Consider the following 26223-nt stretch of genomic DNA (forward strand, 5'->3'; position numbering starts at 1 on the left):
TTAACAATGATATCAGTCTTAATGGACACTACATGACACAAGAAATAGTATAAATTGGCATCTTGTAACATATCAGTGTAATGAATAAAATGACATTACTTTTCCGTCACGACACAGGGCTATTTGTGGGATCCGGTTCTCAAGGGATGCGAGTGGAGGGTGTGCAGACAGTCTTGCTGAGCTTTCCAACGTTGCTTCAGCTTCAATGTCAGCCTCATCTTCAGCACGCCGCCATTCGACGACGTTCCACCCTCAGGTCGATTCCGCCAATTGGTGTCAACAAGATGTTGTTTGGAGCCATGCGTAGCTTCGACTTGTCTCCGACGGGCAGAAAGTCAAATTTCGACAGCAGATGTACCAGCGCCACCTTCACCTGCATCAACCCAAAACGCATCCCTGCAACAAAATAAAAGTACCGTCAGTTCGTTGCACATGTAATTGATAATGTTACTTTTCTTCAGTCTTGAATTGTCGGTATGAGTGAAAAACTGAATTTCATTCGTTGCGCGTAAGACTGCAATGAAATTCAAAATACTTCGTTAAAATGAACTAGTGCTGAGACAAACCAATCAGAGAGGAATTAAGTGTACAAAAACGGAGAAATCCAGTAGTAAAACTGGTGTAATGAATACAGTCCACACAACAAATCACCCCATTCCTTTCTAAGTTCAGTTCAGTATTGCAAACTGAAATAAAATTTGACACAATCACCTTGTGGGTAAGAACTACCAACCTATCAAAGTTGTGCGGGTGGGAATCGGGGTTAAAAAGCTTTCTACGCGACACGTGAATTCCCAGACTTTATTTCAGAACGAGAGCACTTGGCGACTTGCAACAGACATCACACGATTTCAGACCTCCATGAAATTTTTTCTCGCTGACATCTCCTACAAAATGATGAAAGGAACAACGTTTATGCTTACTGTAGTGTCGGCGGAAGAGCCAACACCGTGTTACTACAGGTGGCCGAAATGCACGCGTTTTAGCTCACGTAGGCTGGCATGAGGAGGGAAGAACTATACTGACGTGAGGTCTGGAACATGACAAGGAATTAGAATTCAGAAATAGGACGGAATTAGTTTCATACTTAACTTTAATCCATTAATGATGAACGTCGCTCTTGACAGTACATGATTCACAATATTATCAGTTCAGAATACATTCTTGAAGAATATGGCGCCTTGCTAGGTCGTAGTAAATGACGTAGCTGAAGGCTATGCTAAACTGTCGTCTCGGCAAATGAGATCGTATGTAGACAGTGAACCATCGCTAGCAAAGTCGGCTGTACCACTGGGCGAGTGCTATGGAGTCTCTCTAGACTAGACCTGCGTTGTGGCGGCGCTCGGTCTGCAATCACTGATAGTGGCGACACGCGGGTCCGACGTATACTAACGGACCGAGGCCGATTTAAAGGCTACCACCTAGCAAGTGTGGTGTCTGGCGGTGATACCACAGTGCTTTTCAGTTGTTCACGCATTAAAAGTACCGCTTAAAGCATAACGTCATAATTTATTACTTCTTTACTACCAACTGTACTCGCGACACATTTTACAGACAGTACCCACATATGCCGCTGAATGTAGCTACAATATTATATCATTGTACGACACGTGGTTCAGGAAATGTGCAAATATACCACTGGATACAAGTGCAAAATTATTCAGTGTACGACACATAGTTCAGAAGTTATGACGCCATAAATAATGAGATGCGTGACAAGTCGCTGCATCTTGCATGATGTTTAAATTTATTACTTCTTTGCCACTAATGCTATTCGAAATAAATATTGCATACAGTATTGACATATGCTGCTGAACTACCTTTGTTATTATTTCATTGTACAACACCTAGTTCAGGAGATACGACGTGATAAACATTGAGATGCATGAGAATCTACCTCATCGTGCATGGCGTTTAAATTTATTTCTTCATTACTACTAACTCCATTCGAAAACATGGTGGAGACAGTATCCACATATGCCGTTGAGTGTACCTACAAAATTATAAATTGAACTTCATCCTATGTCTGGAGTGCTGGTCGATTTCCAATAATAAAATACCAACATCGTTATTTTGATTTTATTTGTTACGCAACCAGTTTCGGCGTCGCATTATGCCATCTTCAGGCTTGCATATAACGAGTAGGCCTAAACCTCGTATTAGAAACCAATGCAGCACTGTCAACTGGTATCGTACAGATTTTTTCCCACCTGCATGTGCGCTCCTTGGAGATGCTGACAGCTTTCAAAGGAGTGCACATGTCCGTGGGGGGGAAAAAAACTTCACAATACTAGTTGACAGTGCTGCATCGGTTTCTAACACGAGGGTTACTCGATATTGCAGGCCTGAAGATGGCATAATGTAATGCCGAAACTGGTTGCCTAACAAATAAAACCAAAATAACGACTGTATACCCTCTGCTTTATATTGTTTAGGTTCGCAACAACACACTGATCACAGTTTTACTTTTATTTTTATCCTGCTCTTTTAAACATTTATAGCTTTCATATTTAGTTTGCAGCCTTGTGTTTTCTGGGTTTTTAGTTCTAATGATGACTAATTAGAAGCACAACCTGTGAAAAGTCGTAAGTCAACCAAATGCAAACAAGGCATTTACGAATATCATAGAGTATTTCAAATAGATCGCATGCTCCATCTTGACAATTTTAAATTTCATTACAGTAGTACTGAGAGCTTGAAATAATTTATTTCACAACCAAGAACCGTCATATATAAGTTGCTGTCGTGGATGAATTGCAGAGGGTTGTTTGACCCTCCAAAACGAAATGCACACAACGCTAAACAGATAAGAAATGCATCTAAAGTGAATGGAGAGATAGTAGGTATTGTGGATTCACCTAACAGAAATTTTGTGTTTGATCTCCGTCAGCTCTAGTATATTTATTACCAGCTGACTTAGCAATGATCTGATTTTGCCTTACTATATAAGCACAATTTTTTTTAAAAAAACTTAAGTCTATGAAACGGGATGTATGTGACAGTCCAGTAAATAAGTTCACAATTTAAACGTCACAACGACAAGTTTAAGAAAAGGGGGTCAGTAAATAAAAATTTTTAGAACATCTCTACCAAATAAAAGAGAGCAGGTTAACAAAATTAACAGTCCTGTAGTCCTGAAGAAAGAGGACAGCGATAATGTGCCCCATAAAAATTAGAAAAGAATAGAAAAAAACATTAAGTTATCATCAGAAACTACAGATAGGATCACTTTTAAGTACTGAAGGCTCACGAGAAAAAAATAAAATAAAAACATAGTCATGAGAAATTAAATGGCAACATGCTGAAAAAAGGAAACAAAGAAAATATTGAGTCTTCTTCCTTACCGAATCATCTTTATATTCTTACATGCCGGGATTCAAGCATGTTATATAATCATGTTCACATCAACATGCTGCACTGTGGTCTCAGACTGAGCGTGGGCCATATACGAGAAGTGTAATGCAAGTTCCTGAAAGAGCTACGTGTCACATGTTCGTATAAATGCCTAAACGTCAAAAAATACATAGTAGCGTCAGGAAAAAAACTTTAAAAAGCAAAATATAAAAATTAGTGTTATATCAAATGAAGAAGTGCCATTAACAACGCTGTTCATTCCAGTTTTCCGGAATAAATGTGGAGCCGTATTTCAAGATATACCGATTTGGCACAGATTTTTAGTTATCAAGACACATTCATTACATTACAGGTCCACAGTTCGTGTGATTCCTTTTTAGCTACTGTATCACTATTGATTCCACCCATTTTATTTCAGTGAGTTTCATTTACTTAATCAGGCGCTTCGATTTTAGTTCATACAAGTGATTTAAATGTAAAGTTTCGTGCACAAAACAGCACGAACTGTGAGAGCTTTTGATAGATGACTTGTAGCGGGTTTATTTTTTCACTCAGTATAAAACTGAAAATTACGTGGATGAAGTACAGGGAGCGTAAGATTGACTAGTCGAATTAAATCTGGCGATGCTGAGGGAATTGAGGCTAAAATAACAGCTGAGTTTTGCTATTTAGTCAGAAAAATAACTGACGACTGGGAATATGAAGCAAAAACTTCTCTGAACAAGATAATTCTTTCAACATTGAAAACATATCTAAATCCTAGAAACGCATTTCTGAAGGTATTTGGCTCGAGCTCAGCCTTGTACGGGAGTGAAACATGGACAGTGAACAGCCTATGCGAGAAGAGAATAATAGAATGCTGAAGATCAGACTGGTAACAAATGAGGAAGTACTGAACGATGTTGAGAAAAAAAGAAATTGTGATATAGCTTGACTAATGAAAGGGATCGGATTATACACAAATGTAAGGTATCAAGTGTTTCTCGAAGTGTGGGGGTAACAATTGTAGAGAGAGGCCATGACTGAAATGGCTGTAAGTAGCTCTAGTTATTCAGAGATGACGAGTCTCGAACAGGATAGACTAAGGTGAGAGTTGCATCGATCGAATCTGTGGCCTCACGACCACAACGACAACCATAGTAGTGATCGAACATTGAGCACGATTTATTATTTTGGTGTTTCACATTAACTAAATATATTTACCTAAGGTACTTACGTTTCGTGATATATTGGCAAAATCGTAATTGACACCAGATGTGAGTTGGTTAGGAACTGCATTAAACATAGATAGCCTTCAACGTGTCACATATGTTAATAATCAATGTTATTATGATACTTTTTCATCGTGTACACTAGGCGTGAAAATATTTTCATATGAGTTATGTAAAAAAACCGAACAGCTGAAAATGAGACTTGCACTGTGTGGGTTCTGTACAAATTTAACAGTGTATATAGATAGTTCATCTTGCATTATAGGTTTTAATGAGTGAGCTTCCAAGTATCTAAATATGTGGCATAAAATGGTCACATCTTTTCATTCCATTGACTTACAAATATTAGCACCAGTAAAGGACTGTCGACTGTAATAACTGACATTAACTTCAGATTCTCTGTCCTCCGCTCCTGAGGAAAAGGGCAACAGTGCGATCCTATAAGGGTTCTGTTTTTACCGACTGAGGAACGGAATACTAAAACAACAAACAATAAAGGTGAAAGACGGAATGACTCACCAATGCAGATGCGTGGCCCTTCGCCAAAGGGTAGATAGCTGTAGGGATGCCTGGATGCCTTCTGCTCCTCAGAGAAGTGCTCTGGGTCGAATTTCTCGGGGTTTCGGAAGAATTTCCTGTCATAATGGAGTCCCATGACTGGGATGAGCACCTTAGTTCCTTTCTCCAAGACACAGTCGTATCCTGGAAGCTTGTAGTCCTGCACCACCTCGCGATTCAAAACTGGAACGGGCGGATACATACGAAGGGTTTCTGAAAGAAAAAAGGGAACGATGTAAACAGAGGTGTTTTAATAAATATTCCACACTGGTCCTCGATGTGGTGTTTTATCTCCCTTAGCGATTGCAGTTCAGTTGTTATCTGAAAATAAGTCAAAGGATGTACAAGCGTGGTATTTACAATAGAGAAAGAGAAGATGTGTTAATCTTTAAGTCCTAAACCGTTTGGTCAATTAACTGTTTTCTGAAGGACTTTGCCAACTGCTAAGTATTTTACGAAACGCACTACAAGCAGGTATCAATATGTGCTGTTTTGTCACTGTCGGTTTGTTAATAACCATCATCCCACATAATAATACATCTATTATTTATGTACTATGTCATGTTTTTTATGGCCTGCTTTCTGATGTACCTGTTATTTTCATAATTAAGTGTAGCAAAGTGTGTATTAGGAGTGGACAGCATGAGCAGTACATATTCCGAATTATTCTTCGGAGGAGTGAAAGACACTGAACATCATTGTGCAGGTTTCCATGCCCACTTCATATGCTGATTAGGAGTAAAAAAAGAGAGTAGCGTACAGAACAATTAACAAAATGCCTGAAGGCGATGGAATTTTAATTTTTCTGGGTGCCTGTATTGCTGTTAGATTGAAGGGAGTGGAAGGTAGGGTTGCTACAAAATAGGATACTCATTAACAGCAGTCAGCGTATATTCAAGTGAAAACGCTTAAACTTGGGAGACGAAGTATAAGTTCTTCTTTCTATATCAACCGTATCCATTTGTGGAACCATGCAATTATAAAACTAAATTGTTAGTCAAAACACTAACTTAAACTTGACGACGCCAGTCATACACAGTAACAATTCACTGCTCCCGGACCGTTGACAATAACTTCGAATAAAAATTCATCATAAATCTTATAGGAATTGTAACAAATAACTGGCAAAAATGATCCATAATTATTGCTTTTTGTGGTCTGAGGCATGGTGTATGGGTGATGCCACAAATCCATTAATAAATTTGAAAATACGGTTTAAGATGTAGTTACAGCATTCTGTGGCTGATAACAGTGAGTGCAGAGGGTCCTTTGTGCGGAACAGTTAAGAATGTAAAGTGTTGAATAAACGAACAACACAGGGAGGCGTTAAATACTCTCGCTCTTTCTGATGAATAAATGAAGAAATAAGTGCGGCATTAAATAGTCTCTCTCTCTTCCTCCCTCTCCCTCTCTCCATCCTTCTTCTCTCTCTCTCTCTCTTTCTCTCTTGTATGTGTGTGTGTGTGTGTGTGTGTGTGTGTGTGTGTGTGTGTGTGTGTGTGTGTGTGCGTGCGTGCGTGTGCGCACGCGCGCACGTGTACGTAGGACATAGGATGTAGGTTGTACCTGGTTGCAGAGTAGAAGTGCGCTACCTTGTTAGAGCACTTTTCAGTGTTCCGCGTCTAGACAGCCGTGCAAGAGAAGGTAAATGTATTCAATTACTCTGTCTTTAAATGATCGCATTCACTTGTTCAAATGGCTCTGAGCACTGAGGTCATCAGTCCCCTAGACTTAAACTACTTGAACCTAACTAACTTAATGTTGCGGCCACATCACACACATCCATGCTCGAGGCAGGATTCGAACCTGACACCGTAGCAGCCGCGTGGTTCCGGACTGTAGCGCCTAGAACCTCTCGACCACAGCGGCCGGCTTCACTTGTAATGTGGTGACTCTTTTTCTGAAATTACAAAAATTTATTCGCAAAAATCTTTTCCCAAACATGTACCTAGGAACAAATATATCGAACTGTTCCAACTGGGCCGGCCGGGGTGGCTGAGCGGTTCTAGGCGCTACAGTCTGCAACTGTACGATCGCAGGTTTGAATCCTGCCTCGGGCATGGATGTGTGTGATGTCCTTAGGTTAGTTAGGTTTAAGTAGTTCTAAGTTCTAGGGGACTGATGACCTCAGAAGTTAAGTCCCATAGTGCTCAGAGCCATTTGAACGATTTTATTCCAACTGGGAAAATCTTGTCAGTATTGTATTTAACAGTATATTTGTTACATTGTTACCCTATTACACACCAATAATCATTAAGGGAAATCAGACTAAAGGGAAACATTATCAAAAACCAGTTTAAAGTCAGAAACATTTTGAAATACAAACTATTGAAAACAGGTAAAATTTCAATTTTCAAGACAGGTCCAGTTGTTAAGACGGTAAGGAAACTCTGTCCACTCGCAGATATCACATGTTCCATGGTAGAAGACCTTGTCTCCGTTGTTAGGTACAGCATGGTGCACGGCCGAAGGAATATGGCTTAATAATCCACATACATAGAAGTTTGCTCATCACGAAATTGTATAACTGCAGAACTAATAAAATCTTACAAATAGCGTTAGTATATTATAAGGCACTTACTTGTGTAGATCTAAAAATGCTCACAAATGTTGCACAAAACGTAACCTCAAATCTCACAAGAACGAAACAAGCAGAAAAGCCAGAAACTGTTAATGGCTGTCTTTGGTGGCCTTGCCGTCGTGTGATCCTAAAATGAGTCATTAGATTGAAACATCGGCTAAGAAACATGTGTTCCTAGGTATATTATCCTAACGGTACAGCACTCTAAACAGCAAATAACAGAATTAGGTAATGCTATGCAGCGATGAAGTGGGAGTCTTCTTGCACACATAGACAACTTTTAAGGTAGGGACGGGATGCTGGAGAAGAAACGATTCGTGGACTGTTAATTCCATTCGTGCTTTTGCTTGATGTAATGGTTTTATTGCACTTGCAAAGTGCGTGAATTCAGCTTGCAGTGTTCATACGATGGCGTTCAAATGTGTGTGAATTCCTAAGGGACCAAACTGCTTAGGTCACCGTTCCCTAGACTTACACACTACTTAAACTAACTTATGCTAAGAACAACACATACATCCAAGTCCGAGGGAGGGCTCGAACCTCGGGCGGGAGGGACCGCGCAGTCCGTGACATGACGCGTACGATGGCGTTCAATGAGTAATACAACAGATATATTTTCTCGGCCATAATGTTGTGTTTGTTGTGGGGCATCGTGGAATATTCCCGCTTCAACTCCTATAGTTCCATGACGTTCAGATACGTGACGTTGCTTACGTAGGTGCGTTTCGAGCGGAGAGCTGTCGTTGAGTTTCTTTTTGCTGAAAACCAGAGTATCGCAGATATTCATATGCGCTTCAGAATGTCTTCGGAGACATGGCAGTGAACAAAAGCACGTGGAGTTGTTGGGTGGGGCGTCTGTCATCATCGTAACGAGATCGCGCAAACATGTCCGATCTCTCACGTGACTGCCGGCTGCACACAGCCGTGACTCCTGCAATGTTGGAACGTGTGGACACTCTTGTTCGAGGTTATTCACGGGTCGTAATAAAACAACTAGCTACACAACTGGATGTGTCTGTCGGCAGTCCTGACACACTCGTTCAGCAGTTGGGTACTCATGGATGTGCGCCGGCAGGGTTCCTCGCCGCCTAAGAGAAGACCATAAAGATTAACGAAGGACCTTCTGTGGAACTGCTGGCACGTTACATAGGTGATCGTGACTCTTTTTTAACATCGTCATAGGCGATGAAACATGGGCTCATCTCTTCGACCCGGAAACAAATTGGCAATGCGTGGAGTGGCGCCAAGTTAAAGCCACACCCTCAGCCGGTAAATTAATGGCGACGGTCTTCTGGGACTATGAAGTGGTTATTCTGTTTGATGTCCTCCCTCATGGTCAACGTTCAACTCTGAACTGCATTGTGCCACCCTCAGGAAACTGTAGAATTGACATCAGCGTTTTCTTCGCCACAAAAATGCAAACGAACTTCTCCTTCTCCATGACAACCACAGGCCGAACACAAGTCTGCGCATCAAAGAGGAGAACAAATCTTCACTGGATTGTTTTCCTTCATCCGCCCTACAGCCAGCACCTCGCATCTTCTGATTTCCATTTGTATGGCCCAATGAAGGATGCACTCCGCAGGAAGTACTGCTTGGACGCTGGGGAGGTTATTGACGCAGCAAGACTTTCGTTCCGACGTCAACCAGTAAGAGTGGTAGCATCCGGGCATACAGGCCATCGCAGTATGGCGGTGTAAGGCCATCGCATTAAACGGAGATTACGTTGAAAAATAGGATTGTATTGTAGTGTATGTTAACCGGGGGCCTAGAAACGACGGAGACGCTCCGTCCCCGCCGTCCACAACCCCACGACGAGTACCGCAGTGCACTTCACCCCTCCGGCGCCCCACTCCGTACCCAGGGTTACTGTGCGTTTCGGCCCCTGGTGGAACTCCCCCCCCCCCCCCCCCCCCAGGGAACGTCTCACACCAGACGAGTGTAACCCCTATGTTGTTTGAGTGGTAGAATAATGGTGGTGTACGCCTACGTGGAGAACTTGTTTGCGCCTCAACCGCCTGCATAGTGTAGCTGAGGCGAAATAAGGGGAACCAGCCCGCATTCGCCATGGCGGATGGAAAACCGCCTAAAATCCATCCATAGACTGGCCGGCTCGCCGGACCTCGACCCAAGTCCGCCAGGCGGATTCGTGCCGGGGACCAGCCGCTCCTTCCCGCCCGGAAAGCCGTGCATTAGACCGCACGGCTAACCGGAGGGCTAAAAATAGGATTAGTAGCCAAAAGAGTGAGCAATAATAAAGTGTATCGGAAGCCTGAATAAAATCCAACTGCTTTCTGAAAAAAATTCGTTGCATTACTTATTCAACGCCTCTCGTACATTAGTGATTGGCCCATATTGTAAAGATATGAGCATAAATCTTCATAGCAATACTGTTGTGTATGGACGTCAGTGAGTGATCATTTTGTAGAAGTGAACTGTGTCATAATACGTGAACAAGTAGTATATGGAGCAAGTTATGTAATTACGTCGTTTGTTTCGACTGATGTTCACAACGATAGACATAATGTTATAATTATCATCCCAAAGATTTGAAGTTTCTTTGCGGCTACATGTCTCAGTCCAGGTACACACTGAAATCCCCAGCCTACAGCAGAGGACCACTAGCGGAGCCGAAAGAAAATAACGCAGCCACTGTCAAACAGAGATGGGCTGCATCACTCAGGTTTGATCCCAATAGCCGATTCCTACGACATTGCGGCGTGGCGATTTCATTGTGTACCTGCAGAGATATACCTGCATACAAAAACAAACAAAAAATTCCGTAGTTTAATTTTTTCGATGTGATAATTGTAACTTTTTTATACCACTTGTAATAATTAAGATCTCCTTCGCTAATGGCCATTAATGTGTTCAGAATCCTACTTTAATTATAATAACGTATGATCAAAGTAATGAAAAACACAACGTACCGTTCACCACCTTTTCCAAGTACGGCATCTGGGTCATTATAATGTCGTACGTCACATCGCCGTTGTTCTTTTTCAGTACGTCGTCAATTTCTTCTTGCGCCTTCTCCTGGATATCCGGATGTCTAGCGAGCTCATACAGGCAGAAGCTTACGGTGGTGGAGGATGTTTCGAACCCTGCAAGGAAGAACACCCACGCCTGTGCTGCCACCTCCTTGGTCGTCAGCCTCTTACTTGCCTCTGTCAGGTACAAAATATGTTCGTAAACAGACTGTTACTTGTGCCATAAAACAAATCAGCTTAAAGATACGAACCACCATCTCACATTGAATCGTTAGAAGCTACTTCCTGAAAATTGATTTCAGAATGTTCTTACGTCATAACAAACTGTAATACCAACAGTAATGATTGCAGAAAACATAGCTCTAACCCATATTATCTCTAAATTCGTAATATGGAAAACATAATTCGTAGTCTTAAATATGATACATAATAATTTATACACGATGTTTGAAGCAATTAGTCCCATCCTCTTATGAGGCAGTGTTGGTGAAACTAAAAATAGGCGGTATAAAGGTACGTCCGTAAAGAAATATGGCTATGTTAAGATATGGGCTATTTTACTTGTTTCAAGGACGACGCTTATTGCTTATTTCTTACGGCTGACAGTCTTTGTACTTCCCCCACTAATGCTAATGTCAGTTACAACCAGTTTCTGACAACGACCGAGTCCTGAAGCGGAATGCTGAAGACGTGTAATTCGTAGATTGCACTGTATTTACATATATGTTGAGTTCCACATGGAATTATTTAATAAATTAACATAACGACTTATGGTCAGGGTGAAATACTCGATCGATCATGGAATCAAATAATCTGTTTCGATTTAGTGTAATTGTTTCAGTATGTAGAATGAGTGACTGGAATCACGAGGCCACACATTTCACCAGAGTAATTAACAAGTGTTGTTTGCAAATTTACTCATGCTATTGGAGAACGTTACCCTTGTAGAAGACCGTATGGAAGCCACCCAATTTTTCTTGATCTCGTAGGACAGTATGTTAAAGAAATATTTATTTTGCGGAGTTTCAGTAACAAGGCCTCCCCACTCACCTGACATTAATCACTGATATTAATAATTTCATTTCATCTTCACCGAAGCGCAAGTCTCTGAAGGGACGTCAAATAGGAAGATTTGCGCCATTCGAATAACACCGGATGTAGTCAGCCGGCCATAGGATCTGGTGTAACGCGCGCCAATCAGCAATGAACACAGCTTAGAAGAGCTTGTCTGCTATGCATGGGGCAAAATCTGATGGTAGTCATATGTATTCTCACAAATACGCGAATCTTTGTGTAAGTGAGCTGAAAGGTGGCTAAGAATAACTGGTAAACATGTCAAGGGTCAGTTTAAGATCGGGTGATTGTACAAAGTACTGAACACGCTGGGTTCACTGCTTCCATTCTCACCGTAATTAGTAACAAAAACACAAAAGTATGTGCCTCATGCTCTCGTTACTGTCATATTCACTAACATAATTTTACTTAAGGCGTTTGATGCAAAGGCCACGGAAATGTCGATTACCAGGGCTTAATCCGCGCCTTGGGACACAAAAAGGAATTGAAATGATTGCTATATGAGCCACGTCATTATTCCACGACTTCTGATCTCTATATGCATTCAGTGTTTGGATCACTTTTTAAAAATATCATTGTATAGTGCAGTAGACACCAACTACCTACCTAAATCTTCAAGGTATGCAGTCACATGTTGTCTTTTAACATGGATACAACTGGATGAGTGCTAGTAATGGCAGAAATATCTATTACTGTTCATTTAGAACAAGACGAAGGGAGTTCGTAGCACTAATTTCCTTATCATAGTGCCAATATCCTGCGTTGTATCTCAAAACCTCCCCACAATATGGCATGGAATGAGAGCAAGAGACACTGTAGATGGCGAAACCAAAACAACTAAAGTGGTGTATTGATAAATATTTTTCCAAGCACAACATCTTTAGGGAATTAAGACGCCATTTATTGATCACTTGAATGAATTGCGGCATGATGAGAAACTGCTCACACAGTTGCTATCAATGAAGAAAGATTCTGTTAGGAGATTAAGAAAGGGGATTTTTTTGTCCTACTACATATTCCTAGTGACACCTCTAGAGACGATGGAGCTGATAACATGAAAGCAATTTATTGGTATTAATATCATTCTTAAAGAGTGAAGTGCCGTTGTGCGAGTACATTCTAGATAAAAATATTCACCAAAATTGTTACTACGACTGCGAGAGTGATACATGAATAATTTGTTTGACAGTGTCTAAAGTAGTAGGGCTGACCATTGAGGACTTAGAATAAAACTGCAGTAGCCAATGATGTATTAGTAATCTACAACATTAAATCTCATGTCATTGAATGAGATCTTTGTTGTCTATATTATGAATGAAAGCAGAGCAACAGTACGGTATATTAACACAAAAATGTTTTAAGCTGACACTGATAAATGTAAGATTTCTGAAGGTACCAGGATAAGGAGCTAATGTGGTTTCAGAGGAGCCAGATTATGGACAAAGGTGGCACCTAAAGGCTGAATCAGAAGGCTTACTGCACGCGTAAAAAGGCCTTACAAGCCACGTGAAGGCAACCTGCCTAGGGATGAGACCCTAAAATAAACACCTCTGCTCCTCCAGGTTTCGGGTCCTGCTTTGGGGTGGTACCTAACACTCGTAAGTTTCATAGAAAAAAGCCAGACAGATTCAATAGACGCAACCAAGGCTAGGAAAAAGGCAAACGATTTGGCAGAGCCGATATATTGACGACTGCTGCATAGAATGTAAGAAGTCTCAACGCGAAGGAGCTTGAGTTATAAAGAAAGTAAAAACAAAGAAACGTAAATATGGCAATGATTAGTGGAACTAAGAAAAAATGTAAAGGGCACCGAAGGTGGCTTGAGTACATACTGTTGTGTAGTGGCATAGAACACCAAAACAGGGTAAGTGCTGGAATTGAACTATTAAAAGACAAAAAGTGGTAAAAGACCCTCACATCCTTGAGATACGTAAATGAGAAAATAATTATTGCTCCATATTAAGACTGAAAGAGGTTATCTCACCCTGCTGGACTATACGCACCATGTGAATGAAGGGCAGACTATACAGAGTAGTTCTGTCATACACTGCAGGAGGAAATAGAAGAAAAGAAGAAGATTATGTAACTCTGACAAGAGATTTAAACGCAAGAGTGGGGAATATGGAAACAGAAAATGTGGTAGGAAAACATGGAGAAGCACACCTTAACAAAAATGGAGTAAAATTTAGAGCATTCAGTAGCTACAACAAACTAAAAATTACAAACAAATTTTTCCAAAAAAGAAAGACACGAATATATTTGGAGTTCCATATAACTGAGATCACTAATAAACTATGTATTAGTCAGTGAAGAAATGAAGGGAATGGTACAGGATGCATGAGTCTACAGGGGAAGTGACAATTTAAAGATCATTTTCTACTCGTTAGTAAAATGATTCTGTGGCCAAAGTGGAAGAGAAGCAGTATAAAGGAGACAGGATTTTAGAATAAGAGATCTTTATCAAAGACGGCTGACTAAGTACATGTTAGAAATACCAACAACAGAAGACATAGGCATAGCATGGAACAACATCAGACAATAATTTATAAGAATGATATGGAATACAGAAAGAGACATTTAGAGAAAAACAAAATGCTTTTTGAATTTAATATAAAATGACTCAGAAGAATCAAGAGAAAAATAAAAATAACGACGACAGAAACCAAAAGCAGTAATAAGGATTGCTGGAATAGGTTTGTCACCCAAACAGAGAATGATGTGCTTGGGTGTACAGACTTTTGTTATAAATTGTTGTTGAGTAACCTGAATAAGATGGTGAGAGATACTGTGAAGACAATTATAGCAGAAAGTCAGGGTTCGGTGGAAAATCATAAAAATCTTTAGTGCAATGATAATCAGTTGATGGAAGAAGAGGAGATGATGGAAACAAACAGCTTGATCCAATTCCAGAAATACTACTGCAATATCGATTTATGCACTTGACAAATACGTGCTGGCTTGGAAACAGTATACTAGAGCAGTGGAGGGGAACAAATCTAGTATCAGTCTTCAAGACAGGACTTACATCCAGCACAAAAGTAATGGAGGAAAATAACTGTCGTGAACACAGGATACAAAATATACGCTAAGATACTTAATGCTCATTTGCAACCCATAGCAAAGGCCAAGTTATCGGAAGTTCAGTGTGGGTTGAGGACAGAAAGATCTTGCTTAAATAATGTACACACAACAAAGACAATAATGCAGAAGTGTAGAGAATATAAGCTTCTGATATACACATCACAATCATCGATTTTAGAAAGGTGTTTGACAGGGTAGACAGGAATATACTATGGAAAATTTTCCAAAGACATGGGCACTGTAAACATTTTACATCAGCAATGAAGATCCTGTATTTGAACATACAGATAGTGCTGCAGGAAGGAAGAGAGCATCAGATATTAATTATAAATTGAACAGTAAGATTTAACTATGCCCTTTCTCTGATCTTTGTAACACTATTATCAATTTCACTTTACTTATCTTATATAATATCTTTGTCCGCTCATGTTTAATTTAATCTCTGTAGCACCATATTCTTTGATGAAACATCTATGAAACTGTCTTGTTAATAATTTTTGTGACTATAGATAATGCATATATGTAATTTCGGAAGCAATGCTCTGCAAAAGTTCTGAAATATTAAAATTATTCTTGTAGAACTGGTTCGTGCATAAGGAAAGTTTCTTTGTAATCATGTAAAACCTGGACATAAGTCCCTCCACAAAGAAACTGGCTTGGCAGGAACGGAAAAGGTGGATTCCGCAAGGCTCCTTCCTGGTGCAAGTCGGTTGGTGGTTAGCCAGCAAACTGTTTACAACTTTTGTGCTGAATGAGGAAAGAGGAGCTATAAGAGTAATGAATATTACTCCAGATGTGGAAGACTTTTGGCTCATTTTTCACGGCATGCATTGCTTAGCTCTGAACTACGAATATCCGGCACTAAGAAGAGAAATTCCAGAGCTTTTTATACAAAAGGAGGTGTGACGACTTTTCTGCCTCTTTTAGTTGACACAGAAGATCGCCATAGCTATCACCTTCGTCTCAAAATGAACGCTGTAAAATTGAATTGATCAGTTATTTAGTTTCTTACTAAAATAGTAACAGTGTTTTGTTCGAACTTCATGTTGAGACCTATATTTTAACCTTAAGTCATTTACCTAGACAGGGTCTTTTACCAAGTGCCTCAAATGTTTCCAACTATACTACTTAACTTAACTGAAAAGTAATTGCTTTAATGAATAACGTTTGATAACTTTTGTTGAGCAGATTTCTTTAACATTCAGTGATTCTTTTTTCGGAAGTACACTAGGTGATTTTTATGGAACAATACTTAAAGTTATACCGAAATGTAATTACAAAGGAAGATCAAAAATATTTTCTTTAGATGTCATTCTTAGTACAGTATTAAAGTTATTTGCATAAAACTCTGATTCTTCAAGGTAGTTACTGACTAATAAATTGGAAAGTCTAGCACATGGAAATCAATGTGCAGCTTTGTAACAGTGTTTACATTTTCACGTATCTGTAGTTAAAAGTGTTTCCTCATGCTGAAGTTAGTTGTGCCCCACCATCAACAATCAATTGCATGTAATGGTCATTAACTTACATACATTAAAGTATAAACGGTAAGTATTATTGAGACCCAGTTGTTGCCAAACGATTTCATGTTACTTCTGCCTAGTTCATATCAAATCACTGTTAAAATGCTTGCTAAGTTGTGCTACTTTTTGATATCCCATTTCAATACCTAATTTCAATATCAACTAAAGTCAATCCCTATAGTCAATTTTCTTCATGAACAGTGCAAGTACTTGGCACAAGTTTGGCTAATTAGAGTGACGAGCATTTTCTTTTAAATAATTTGAGTTTACTTCATAACTAATAAAACTTTGGTGTGAAAGCCGTTTGTTCTGCTACTACTAGTCTTTCATGAAACAAAATTTGTCTAATACCTTTAGATATCACAAAATCACTGTCAAACCAAATTCCTTTCAAAGGAGTAACATTATCCTCGTATTGCCAATTTAATATTAGTGTTATATGGTGTTTAATATACATTTATATGGCACCATTCGTATGTGGCAATTTCAGTTCCATCACAATGTGTTGACCCAGGAGAAACCAGACTTGTTAATATGCTGCTATCCGATGACGACCTGCTGCTTATAGACAAAAGAGAAGATGGATTTCAAAGAACGTTACATAAGTTGCACCTGTGCTCAACTCAATATAATCTGAATACTTCCACAAGCAAAATAAATACGATGGAGTTCATAGTGAGAAACCGCTTAAAAGCCCAAATAAAGTATAAATAACCAGCTAATTGAACAAGACCCTAGCTACTGTGGCTAAAATATATCATTTGACGACAATACGAACATAAATATTAAATTAAATAAGTTCCAAATGATATGCAGCACTATAGGGAGAACATTAAAGAACAAAATCTGTAAAGACGTCCAGCTCAAATTCTATAATGTAATGGCTGTCCCTAAGCTGCTTAATGGAATGAGTCATGGATAATAGAGAGAAAGACACAGAGAGAGAGAGAGGGAGAGAGAGAGAGAGAGAGAGAGAGAGAGAGAGAGAGAGAGAGAGAGAGAGTGAGTTAAAAGCAGCGGAAATAAAATTTCTAAGATCTGTGAAAAGATGTTCTAAAGAAGACCGATTTATAAATAAAGAGACCAGAGAAGTGTTGGAAATATGCAACCTAAATGATAAAATACAGCTTCATAAAAAGTGGAAAGATTATCTGGACCATATGAGTGAAAGAAACTGCCAAAAATTGCAAGTAGGTATAAACCAGTCGGAGAAAGGAGCGTGGGAAGCCCAAGGAAAGATAAGAATAAATTATGTGAAACCAGGATAGGTTACGAAGGCCTGATCCTTGTTGGGAAGAAGAAGAGAAGAAGAAAACGCTGAGAAAGGAGACTTACGTTCAGTACTCTTCCGCCCAGTGATTGAGAAGCTGTCATCAACATATCCAATATTCTTCAACTGAACCATCAACTGCATGAAGTCCTTCCTAATGACGCCAGTCTTTTCTCGATGTTTGACTGTGTCATCAACGACGCGTGTAAAGTACTCTGTGATGTCCTTTGGTGTGAAGGGTATTGGCAGCAGGTTGCGCAGTTTGGGATTAGAGAATCCCAGAGCCTGAGTCAGGTAAGAGCGGACAGATGGCTTGAAAAAGCGCCGTCCCCACTGGCGGAACTCCGCCTCGGGGTTGTGCTGGCTGTCAACGTCGATGCCGAAGGCGCAGGAAGCAATGACGTCGGTGGAGTAGCGGGCAATCAGCTCGCGGACTTCCACAACACTGCCCGCAGGTGTGACGTCAGCCAGAACCCGCGCGCATTCGAGCACTATGCCGAACATGGCGCGCATTTTTCCCGATGTGAACGTGGGCGTCAGCTTCTGGCGCAGACCCTTCCACTTGGTTCCTCCGAGGAAGAAGAGGTGCGCCGTCAAGTGATCTGTCTCCTCGTCTACATAGATGCCCCGGTCGGGAAAGTAGTTGAAATCCTTTACTATGATCGTTTTGATCAGCTCTGGATCCCTCACAACAAGAAGAGGGTTGTTTAATGAGTAAATACCCACGACGTCCTTCCCTTCTGTTTCAAAATAAACGTCTTTCATATCTTCACCCGGACATTTCCTCATTAGTGTCGTGTTCCAGCCATTTCCTAGTGGAAAAGACGGCTCCAAGTATGGCAGACCCTTCTTTTTCCAGTAGGTGTAATTGATTTTGAAGGTAACGTACAGTACCGCAAAAACTGTCGACAGTACAGCCAACATTTCAGTCACCCATGAATCGAAGAAGATAGCCATTTTGGTTCCTATGGAGAAGAAAAAATGGATTAGAACATTAATATGATTGGATTATATGCATTACAATATTTACTATTTACATGACTTTGTGTTGCTCAAGCAACTGACCGCCACAACTATGTAAAATAGTAAAGCTGACTGTTAACTGTATTTCAGTGACTGTATTAGTTTATTGGTTTACATTCAGAATCTATATAAATAAAAATGTAAATGTTTGTTATTCCAGAATAGTGTATCCCCAAAAGTTCTATACCGATTGCAAAGAAATTTTGACACAACGTTGCTTTCAAATACAGAAGTGTTTCTGGGTACCTATTTCTTTAATATATGACATACAATAATGGTGTATCTTTGTGAGACTTTTTGTAAAAATGCATTCCTGTTATTAAATTTACATACGTTTATATACATACTTTGCGACAGTGAAAACTGAAAATAATGCAGTGGATCTCAATCTCTTCTTGCACAGTCTGATGGGTATAATTTTTCTAAAAGTAGTATCGAAAATCCGTCATTCAATGAGCGTTAGAACAGCTTAGTTTTCTACATTCATATACGCGCATATATATATATATATATATATATATATATATATATATATATATATATATATATATACATGTATAAATATTATCTTATGAAATTATTTCGTTAATCACAGTATAAACTCTCGGGTAATGACTTGGAAATGAACAAATCCGTTCGAACTAGTCACAATTAACTTACACGTTAATGTGTCTAAGCAAGTTAATGAAATGGTAAGACTAAATAAATGTTGCTAATCCTTCTGCCAACCCATTGTGGGAATTCCATATCAGCAGCGTTCTCTTGTTAAAGAGAGCCACATGTACCAGCACTACTCTGTTTCAGAGAGATTTTCTTTTCGGCCATCTTACATAATAAATTTCCTATTCAGGATATTTCTTTTAACTTTACCGTTTTGCATTCACTTATTATTATATTTGTCTAGTCAACATTCATTTTCTGATATTTTTTACCTCCTTTATGCTATTCTTTGTCACGTAGGCAGCCCATTGTGTTAAAACGTTCTGAATCATCCTTTTTTATTACTTCAAGGTTTATGTAATTTGTGAACTTAAGCACTGGCATTTTTTTACGTAGCACTGTTATTCCTGGTCTGAAATATTACTTTTACTGTCTCAATTATTTCTTCAAATAAGAATATTCCTCCTTTATTACCTTCCTTTTTATATTCTTTATTTAGCGTAGCGTTTTCCCATGGATCTGTTACTCCATCCTGTCCTTCTTAGAATTTAGAAGATATTACAATGCCTGATACCTTTTATGGATCGACAGTTACAAAGAAGTTCTTTTATTTTTCTTCATTACATTTTCCATTAAGAAGCGCAACATTAGAATTGCTTCCGCGGTGCCACTACCTTTTTGCAAAGCAAAAACGTATCAGAATTTTGCGTGTGGAAAACCCTCCAAGTTCCGCACATAAACTTACTACAAATTTTGTCGCAAATGCCGCTGGCATCTGCATTAAAACAGCATAGAAAAACCTCTGTTCTGCAATATGGATAACTGCGTTATGACGTAAATAAACTGCTCGGGGTTGCCGTCGGATCGTACTGTGTAAAACGCACGACATTTCATTGATGCAACAGCTCGACATATTCTGGTCGTTGTTGCTGCAACTACCACCGTCTGAAGATGTCGAGCTGTTGCATCGACGAAATATTGTGCGATTTACTCAATGCGATCGGGCGGGAAACCCGAGCAGTGTATTTGCAACAGATTCGTCTGGAAAGAACGAAAAGTCACATCTGTATTGTGATCTTCGTGATAGAGGGTACTTACGTAGTTTCACTAATTTCCTTAACTTCCGTACATCTATGCCTGCATTTTATTTCTGCTCAAAGAGAGATTGTACATTGCTCTGTTAAAGACTGTTAAACTGTTATTATTATTATTATTATTATTATTATTATTATTATTATTATTGTGTATATTATTAAGTTTACATTACGTATTCAAGTTTACAGCGAGAAAGTAGTGTAACACTCAATTTCTCTTGGTACGTTAATCTTCTCATCAATTCCGTAGCTATTGCTGCCATTCTCTTTTATAGCGTACTATCTGTTTACGCCTCACATCACACTTGAAATAGTCTCAGATCTTCGTGTACGCTTTTTAGTGGCGACTGAGACAATGTCTGAGTCAGTGCCAAAGAGGGCTGCACCAACTCCATTGAAAGCTGCACGTAACTGTGAAGAACGTTTGCATCTAGATCTACATCTACATCTGCGCTCCTTAAGCCACCTTATGATGTGTGTTGAAGTGTACCTCTATTATTTTACCCCTTGCCTGATGTGCTTAGGAAGAACGACTGTCGATAAAGTTCTGTGTGAGTTCTGATTTTACTGACTTTTTTCGTCTTGGCTGTTACGCCAGACATATATGGGAGGAAGGAGTATGTTGTCCATCTCTTCTCCGAATGTTCGCTCTCTGAATATCCACCGTAGCCTACTCCGTAATACAGAACACCTCTATTGTAGTGACTGCCACTGGAGATTGTCGAGGATCTGCTAAACGACTTCACGCTTGCTAATCGATTACATGACGGAAGGCGGCACTCTTCATTGGATCTACTCTGGTTCTTCTGTTAAGTCTCTTTGGCAAGAAAGACGCCAAACTGATGAAAAATACCCAGTACCGAAACAGCATTTCTTTCACGTCGAGTGTCTCTTCTCTTGCATCTATGCTTTTATGAGTCACAAATAATAACAGCATATACGTGTACACGTTTTTCCATAATAATCGTTCAGTTAAATTCTGTTTGAGAAAGCACAAGCTCTTACACATATGTGTTACTTGATGGTTCTGTTTTCAGCTGAAATGCAATGAATTGAGCGTATGGCATTGTTGGCCGGGAGGCCCCATTTGGGAGAGTTCGGCCACCGTATTGCAAGTCCTCTTCAGTTGACGCCACATCGGCGACTTGCGAGTCAATGATGATGAAGTACACACAACACCCAGTCTCCTGCCGGGAATCGAACCCGGGCCCCCTGTGTGGTAGGTGGTAACGCTACCGCTACGCTACGGATGCGGACTGTTTTCAGCTAGTCAAAGTTCGTAGGCCAGATAATTTTGACCTATACGCTTCATTTATAATGTTTATTACGGAAAAGGGCCAAAAAAGCGATTTGAAGCCCTACAAAAATACAACAAAAATATTTTTGTAAAAAAACTGTATACAATCCACTAATCAGTAAGATAATCAGTGACAGAAAAAAGAATACAACTTTCCGAGTCTAGGGATACATCTAAAAAAAGTATATACAATCCACTGATCAGTAAGATAATCAGTGACAGAAAAAAGAATACAACTTTCCGAGTCTAGGGTTACATCTGGACAAAGTCTACTGCTTCCATTTCAGTAAAAATATTCCAACAAACGAGGCGGAAGTAAAATACCTGAATGTGAATGCTGTTCTGCCTCACATGAATTTCTATTCAGAAGCTTCGTGGAAGGGATCACAACATATTTGTGACGTTCCTACTGATTGCTTACTACACGCACTGTGGCTCATGCTCATGTCATTCGTCATAAAGAGAAACAGCGAAAGTACTGCTGTGGTGACCTGGACTTGCACGGGAACAAATGTGCGGGATGAAGCGCCAAGTTTGTGCAAGTGTTTTTTGAGCCACAGAGAAGTATGACACCACCACATAAGTTTTCCCAGTCACTTGAGTGTTAACATAAGGCGAAACCTCCCTCGAAATGCGCACTGACGTATTTTGTTTCACTGAAAAAATACTTGATACTGTCCACACAATAATATCACGACGTTGCTCATGCGCTCGCTTGCGTGCGTGCGTGTGTGTGTGTGTGTGTGTGCTTGTGTGTGTGTGTGTGTGTGTGTGTGTGTGTGTGTGTTTGAATTTTTGCGGACAGTATTAACTTGGGAGAAAATCTGGCTGTCTCTTTTTGACGTGAAACTGCGCCACTAAAATTTAAACAACGAAATTAAACATATTTACATCATAAAACACATAAAAACTTTTATCATATATACTCAGTGACTCACAATCAAGAATTAATTATCAATCATACAGAAAGGTCTGTAATAGGAAAAGCTATAGCTGTTAAAAATAATAAAAAATATTAGTCTATTTAGACAAAAGACTACGTAAACTGGATTGCAGTTTTATGACGCCCCTTTTGCTTAACCGGCTGGGTGGTGACAAAGTTATTCTACAACAAATATACTTCAAAGACGTATAAGTATCAGTTTACTGGAGCATGATGTATGAGAAATCCTATGGCAGTTGACTCAAAGTAAAGAAAGAATTACCATTCTAACCCACTGCTGCTACATATGACACCTGAGCTGAATTTTGAAAAGTTTGTAGTCTGTTTTTACAAATTAGACACGAGCAAACGATTAACGACATTATTTTCCGCGAGAATTTAACTACAATTTATTAATTAAACTGAAGAATAACGAACGTAATCTACAGAACTTGGTACTGGCCAATATGAACTGCGTCTCTTGGTTTAATGTCTGCACCACAAACCACCCAAGACGTTTCCCGGGAAGTGTAACCGCCTGCTTTATTGGTACCACATTATATAAGTGAATACTCATAATCACACATCACTCAATATTCTCCGGCTGGCTAATGGTCTGTTAGCAGTAAATAAACAATTTAGGTGCTTATTCCTGCTGAATCAATACTCTGCGACCGTAAATGTCATACAACTTCCAAAACATTTGACTGGATAGGCCCTATACGCCGCACAGTGCATAATTATTTCACATTTTTATGAAGATGATGAAGAATAATACGTAAACAATTGCATAGCGAACGTGATTGACGCATATCTTTAGCGCAGCAAAAACTGGAATGTTGTTGTTGTTGTTGTGGTCTTCAGTCCTGAGACAGGTTTGATGCAGCTCTCCATGCTACTCTATCCTGTGCAAGCTTCTTCACCTCTCAGTACATACTGCAACCTACATCCTTCTGAATCTGCTTAGTGTATTCATCTCTTGGTCTCCCTCTACGATTTTTACACTCCACGCTGCCCCCAAATGCTAAATTTGTGATCCCTTGATGTTTCGGAACATGTCCTACCAACCGATCCCTTCTTCTAGTCAAGTTGTGCCACAAGCTCCTCTTCTCCCCAATTCTATTCAATACCGCCTCATTAGTTATGTGATCTACCCATCTAATCTTCAGCATTCTTCTGTAGCATCACATTTCGAATGCTTCTATTCTCTTCTTGTCCAAACTATTTATCGTCTATGTTTCACTTCCATACAAGGCTACACACCATACAAATACTTTCAGAAACGACTTAAATCTATACTCGATGTTAACAAATTTCTCTTCTTCAGAAACGCTTTCCTTGCCATTGCGTCTACATTTTATATCCTCTCTACTTCGACCATCATCAGTTATTTTGCTCCCCAAATAGCAAAACTCCTTTAAGTGTCTCATTTTCTAATCTAATTCCCTCAGCATCACCCGACTTAATTCGACTACATTCCATTGTCTTCGTTTTGCTTTTGTTGATGTTCATCTTACAACCTCCTTTCAAGACACTGTCCATTCCTTTCAACTGCTCTTCCAAGTCCTTTGCTGTCTCTGACAGAATTACAATGTCATCGGCGAAACTCAAAGTTTTCATTTCTTCTCCATGGATTTTAATACCTACTCCGAAGTTTTCTTTTGTTTCCTTTACTGCGTGCTCAATATACAGACTGAATAACATCGAGGATAGGCTACAACCCTGCCTCACTCCCTTCCCAACCACTGCTCCCCTTTCATGCCACTCGACTCTTATAACTGCCATCTAGTTTCTGTACAAATTGTAAATAGCCTTTCGCTCCCTGTATTTTATCCCTGCCACCTTCAGAATTTGAAAGAGAGTATTCCCGTCAACATTGTCTAAAGCTTTCTCTAAGTCTACAAACGCTAGAAACATAGGTTTGCCTTTCCTTAATCTTTCTTCTAAGATAAGTCGTAGGGTCAGTATTGCCTCACGTGTACCAACATTTCTACGGAATTCAAACTGGTCTTCCCCGACGTCGCTTCTACCAGTTTTTCCATTCGTCTGTAAAGAATTCGCATTAGTATTTTGCAGCTGTGACTTATTAAACTGATAGTTCGGTAATTTTCATATCTGTCAACACCTGCTTTCTTTGGGATTGGAATTATTATATTCTTCTTGAAGTCTGAGGGTATTTCGCCTGTCTCATACATCTGGCTCACCAGATGGTAGAGTTTTGTCAGGACTGGAATAAGTAGATAAATTTTTAAAAAATAACGTAAATCAGTGACTCGTAGTGACTAACACGCGGAGCCGTTCATTTGGAAACACTGTCACACGGTTAATAACCGATATTCTTCGCAGTAACAAGTTGGCAGGTGGGGCAGTATAGGAACCACTTATGAAATGCATTTCAGCAGTGTAAGCAAATAAATTTGAGCGCATTCAGAAAACAACATGCGAGTTTGCATACACTAGACGGTGAACAGCAAGCCCTGGGCAAAGCCTAGTGTCGACGTCCACGAAGACGTAACATTCCAGCACTGAAGCAAAATTTCTCTAGTAATTCCGAAGTACAACGGTGCCCATAAGCTACGAACGAAAACAAAGAGAGCGGGCAATAGATTCGGAGTTCCACGTAACTACGATTAATATTATCCCGTGCCCAGTGCCAGTAAAATGTTATAGCCACTAGGTAGCTGTATAATGAACACAGGAACGCATGATAGGACAGTTACTACCTGTCTTGTCCGTTCGTAAACCGTTTGTTATGCGGAAGAGAAACCTGGTTTTATTCTAGACCCACACTTGGAGATTTCAAATAAAATAAAAATTAAATAACTTTGAGAATATATGCCGTAAATATCACCATACCACCAGAACTGGATTGCCTCCTGCGTATTGGTATTTCATCACTTGAATATGAGTGCGGTAATTCTCACTAACAGCAAAGATAAATATTTTCATCCCATTTACATAGTCCAATCTGATGAAACGCTACATTTTATGACAAATTTTAAAGTATGTATGATGGAACACTGTAGCTTCGAATTTTACTCACTAACTGACAGCTTGATTAAATTGTTTGAGCAATGCTCCGATTCCAATTTGATGTAATGGTAATAGAAGTACATGCATACGTGTGTTTAGTACAAGCGAAAGAAAACTGGCGAGAGTGCAAACGAGTGATGCTGTGATACCAGGATAGGCCAGTACTTGCCTGTTGCCGACGCAGCTGCTGTTGGGGACAACTGTGCAATGGATTCTGCACGCAGCTTATATATCTTTCGCGAGTCTCGTATCTGCACGTGGCTAAGTACGAGATGTGGAGACGCCCGCGCCTCAGCAGCACTTAAAGCCTTACATCTGGGCGCAGTTCACGTTCTGCGCGCGTGACTGACAGCGAATGCAAACACCTGTGCTGGCGTTTCGCCACGGTTACACCCGCTACTGAACTGCTTTGCGAGGTCCGTTTGGGTGCCTCCTGTGATGTCGCACATCCACATCTGAACTCCTCAAGCCGCCGTACGGTGTATTGGGAGGGTACATGGTTTACTAGCACCATCTTACCCTCTCCTGTTGTGTTTGTAGATGAAGAGCGAG

The 26223-nt window shown here is 39.9% G+C and overlaps 1 protein-coding gene across 1 annotated transcript; it reads right to left on the reverse strand.

Annotated features, from left to right (window-relative positions):
* LOC126483727 (cytochrome P450 6k1-like) lies at nucleotides 1-25875 on the reverse strand. The gene is made up of 5 exons (XM_050106833.1): nucleotides 25841-25875; nucleotides 17708-18607; nucleotides 10635-10871; nucleotides 5085-5336; nucleotides 1-396 (listed from the first exon to the last, which is right to left on the reverse strand). Exons 2-5 carry the CDS (start codon nucleotides 18597-18599, stop codon nucleotides 221-223), a joined length of 1557 nt encoding a protein of 518 aa, XP_049962790.1. The 5' UTR covers nucleotides 18600-18607; nucleotides 25841-25875; the 3' UTR covers nucleotides 1-220.
* Nucleotides 25876-26223: the final 348 nt, after the last annotated feature.

Source organism: Schistocerca serialis, chromosome 6 (genome assembly GCF_023864345.2).
Source record: "Schistocerca serialis cubense isolate TAMUIC-IGC-003099 chromosome 6, iqSchSeri2.2, whole genome shotgun sequence".
NCBI classification, from domain to species: Eukaryota; Metazoa; Arthropoda; class Insecta; order Orthoptera; family Acrididae; genus Schistocerca; species Schistocerca serialis.

What these genes read in the sequence shown, in the direction of transcription:
- LOC126483727 (XM_050106833.1), bottom strand. Translation starts at nt 18,599, where the DNA reads ATGGCTATCTTCTTCGATTCATGGGTGACTGAAATGTTGGCTGTACTG. An exon ending in CTTGGAAAAGGTGGTGAACG is followed by an intron (nt 5,337 to 10,634) that starts GTACGTTGTGTT and finishes TTTTTCTTTCAG; the next exon opens with AAACCCTTCGTATGTATCCG. An exon ending in AGGGCCACGCATCTGCATTG is followed by an intron (nt 397 to 5,084) that starts GTGAGTCATTCC and finishes ATTTTGTTGCAG; the next exon opens with GGATGCGTTTTGGGTTGATG.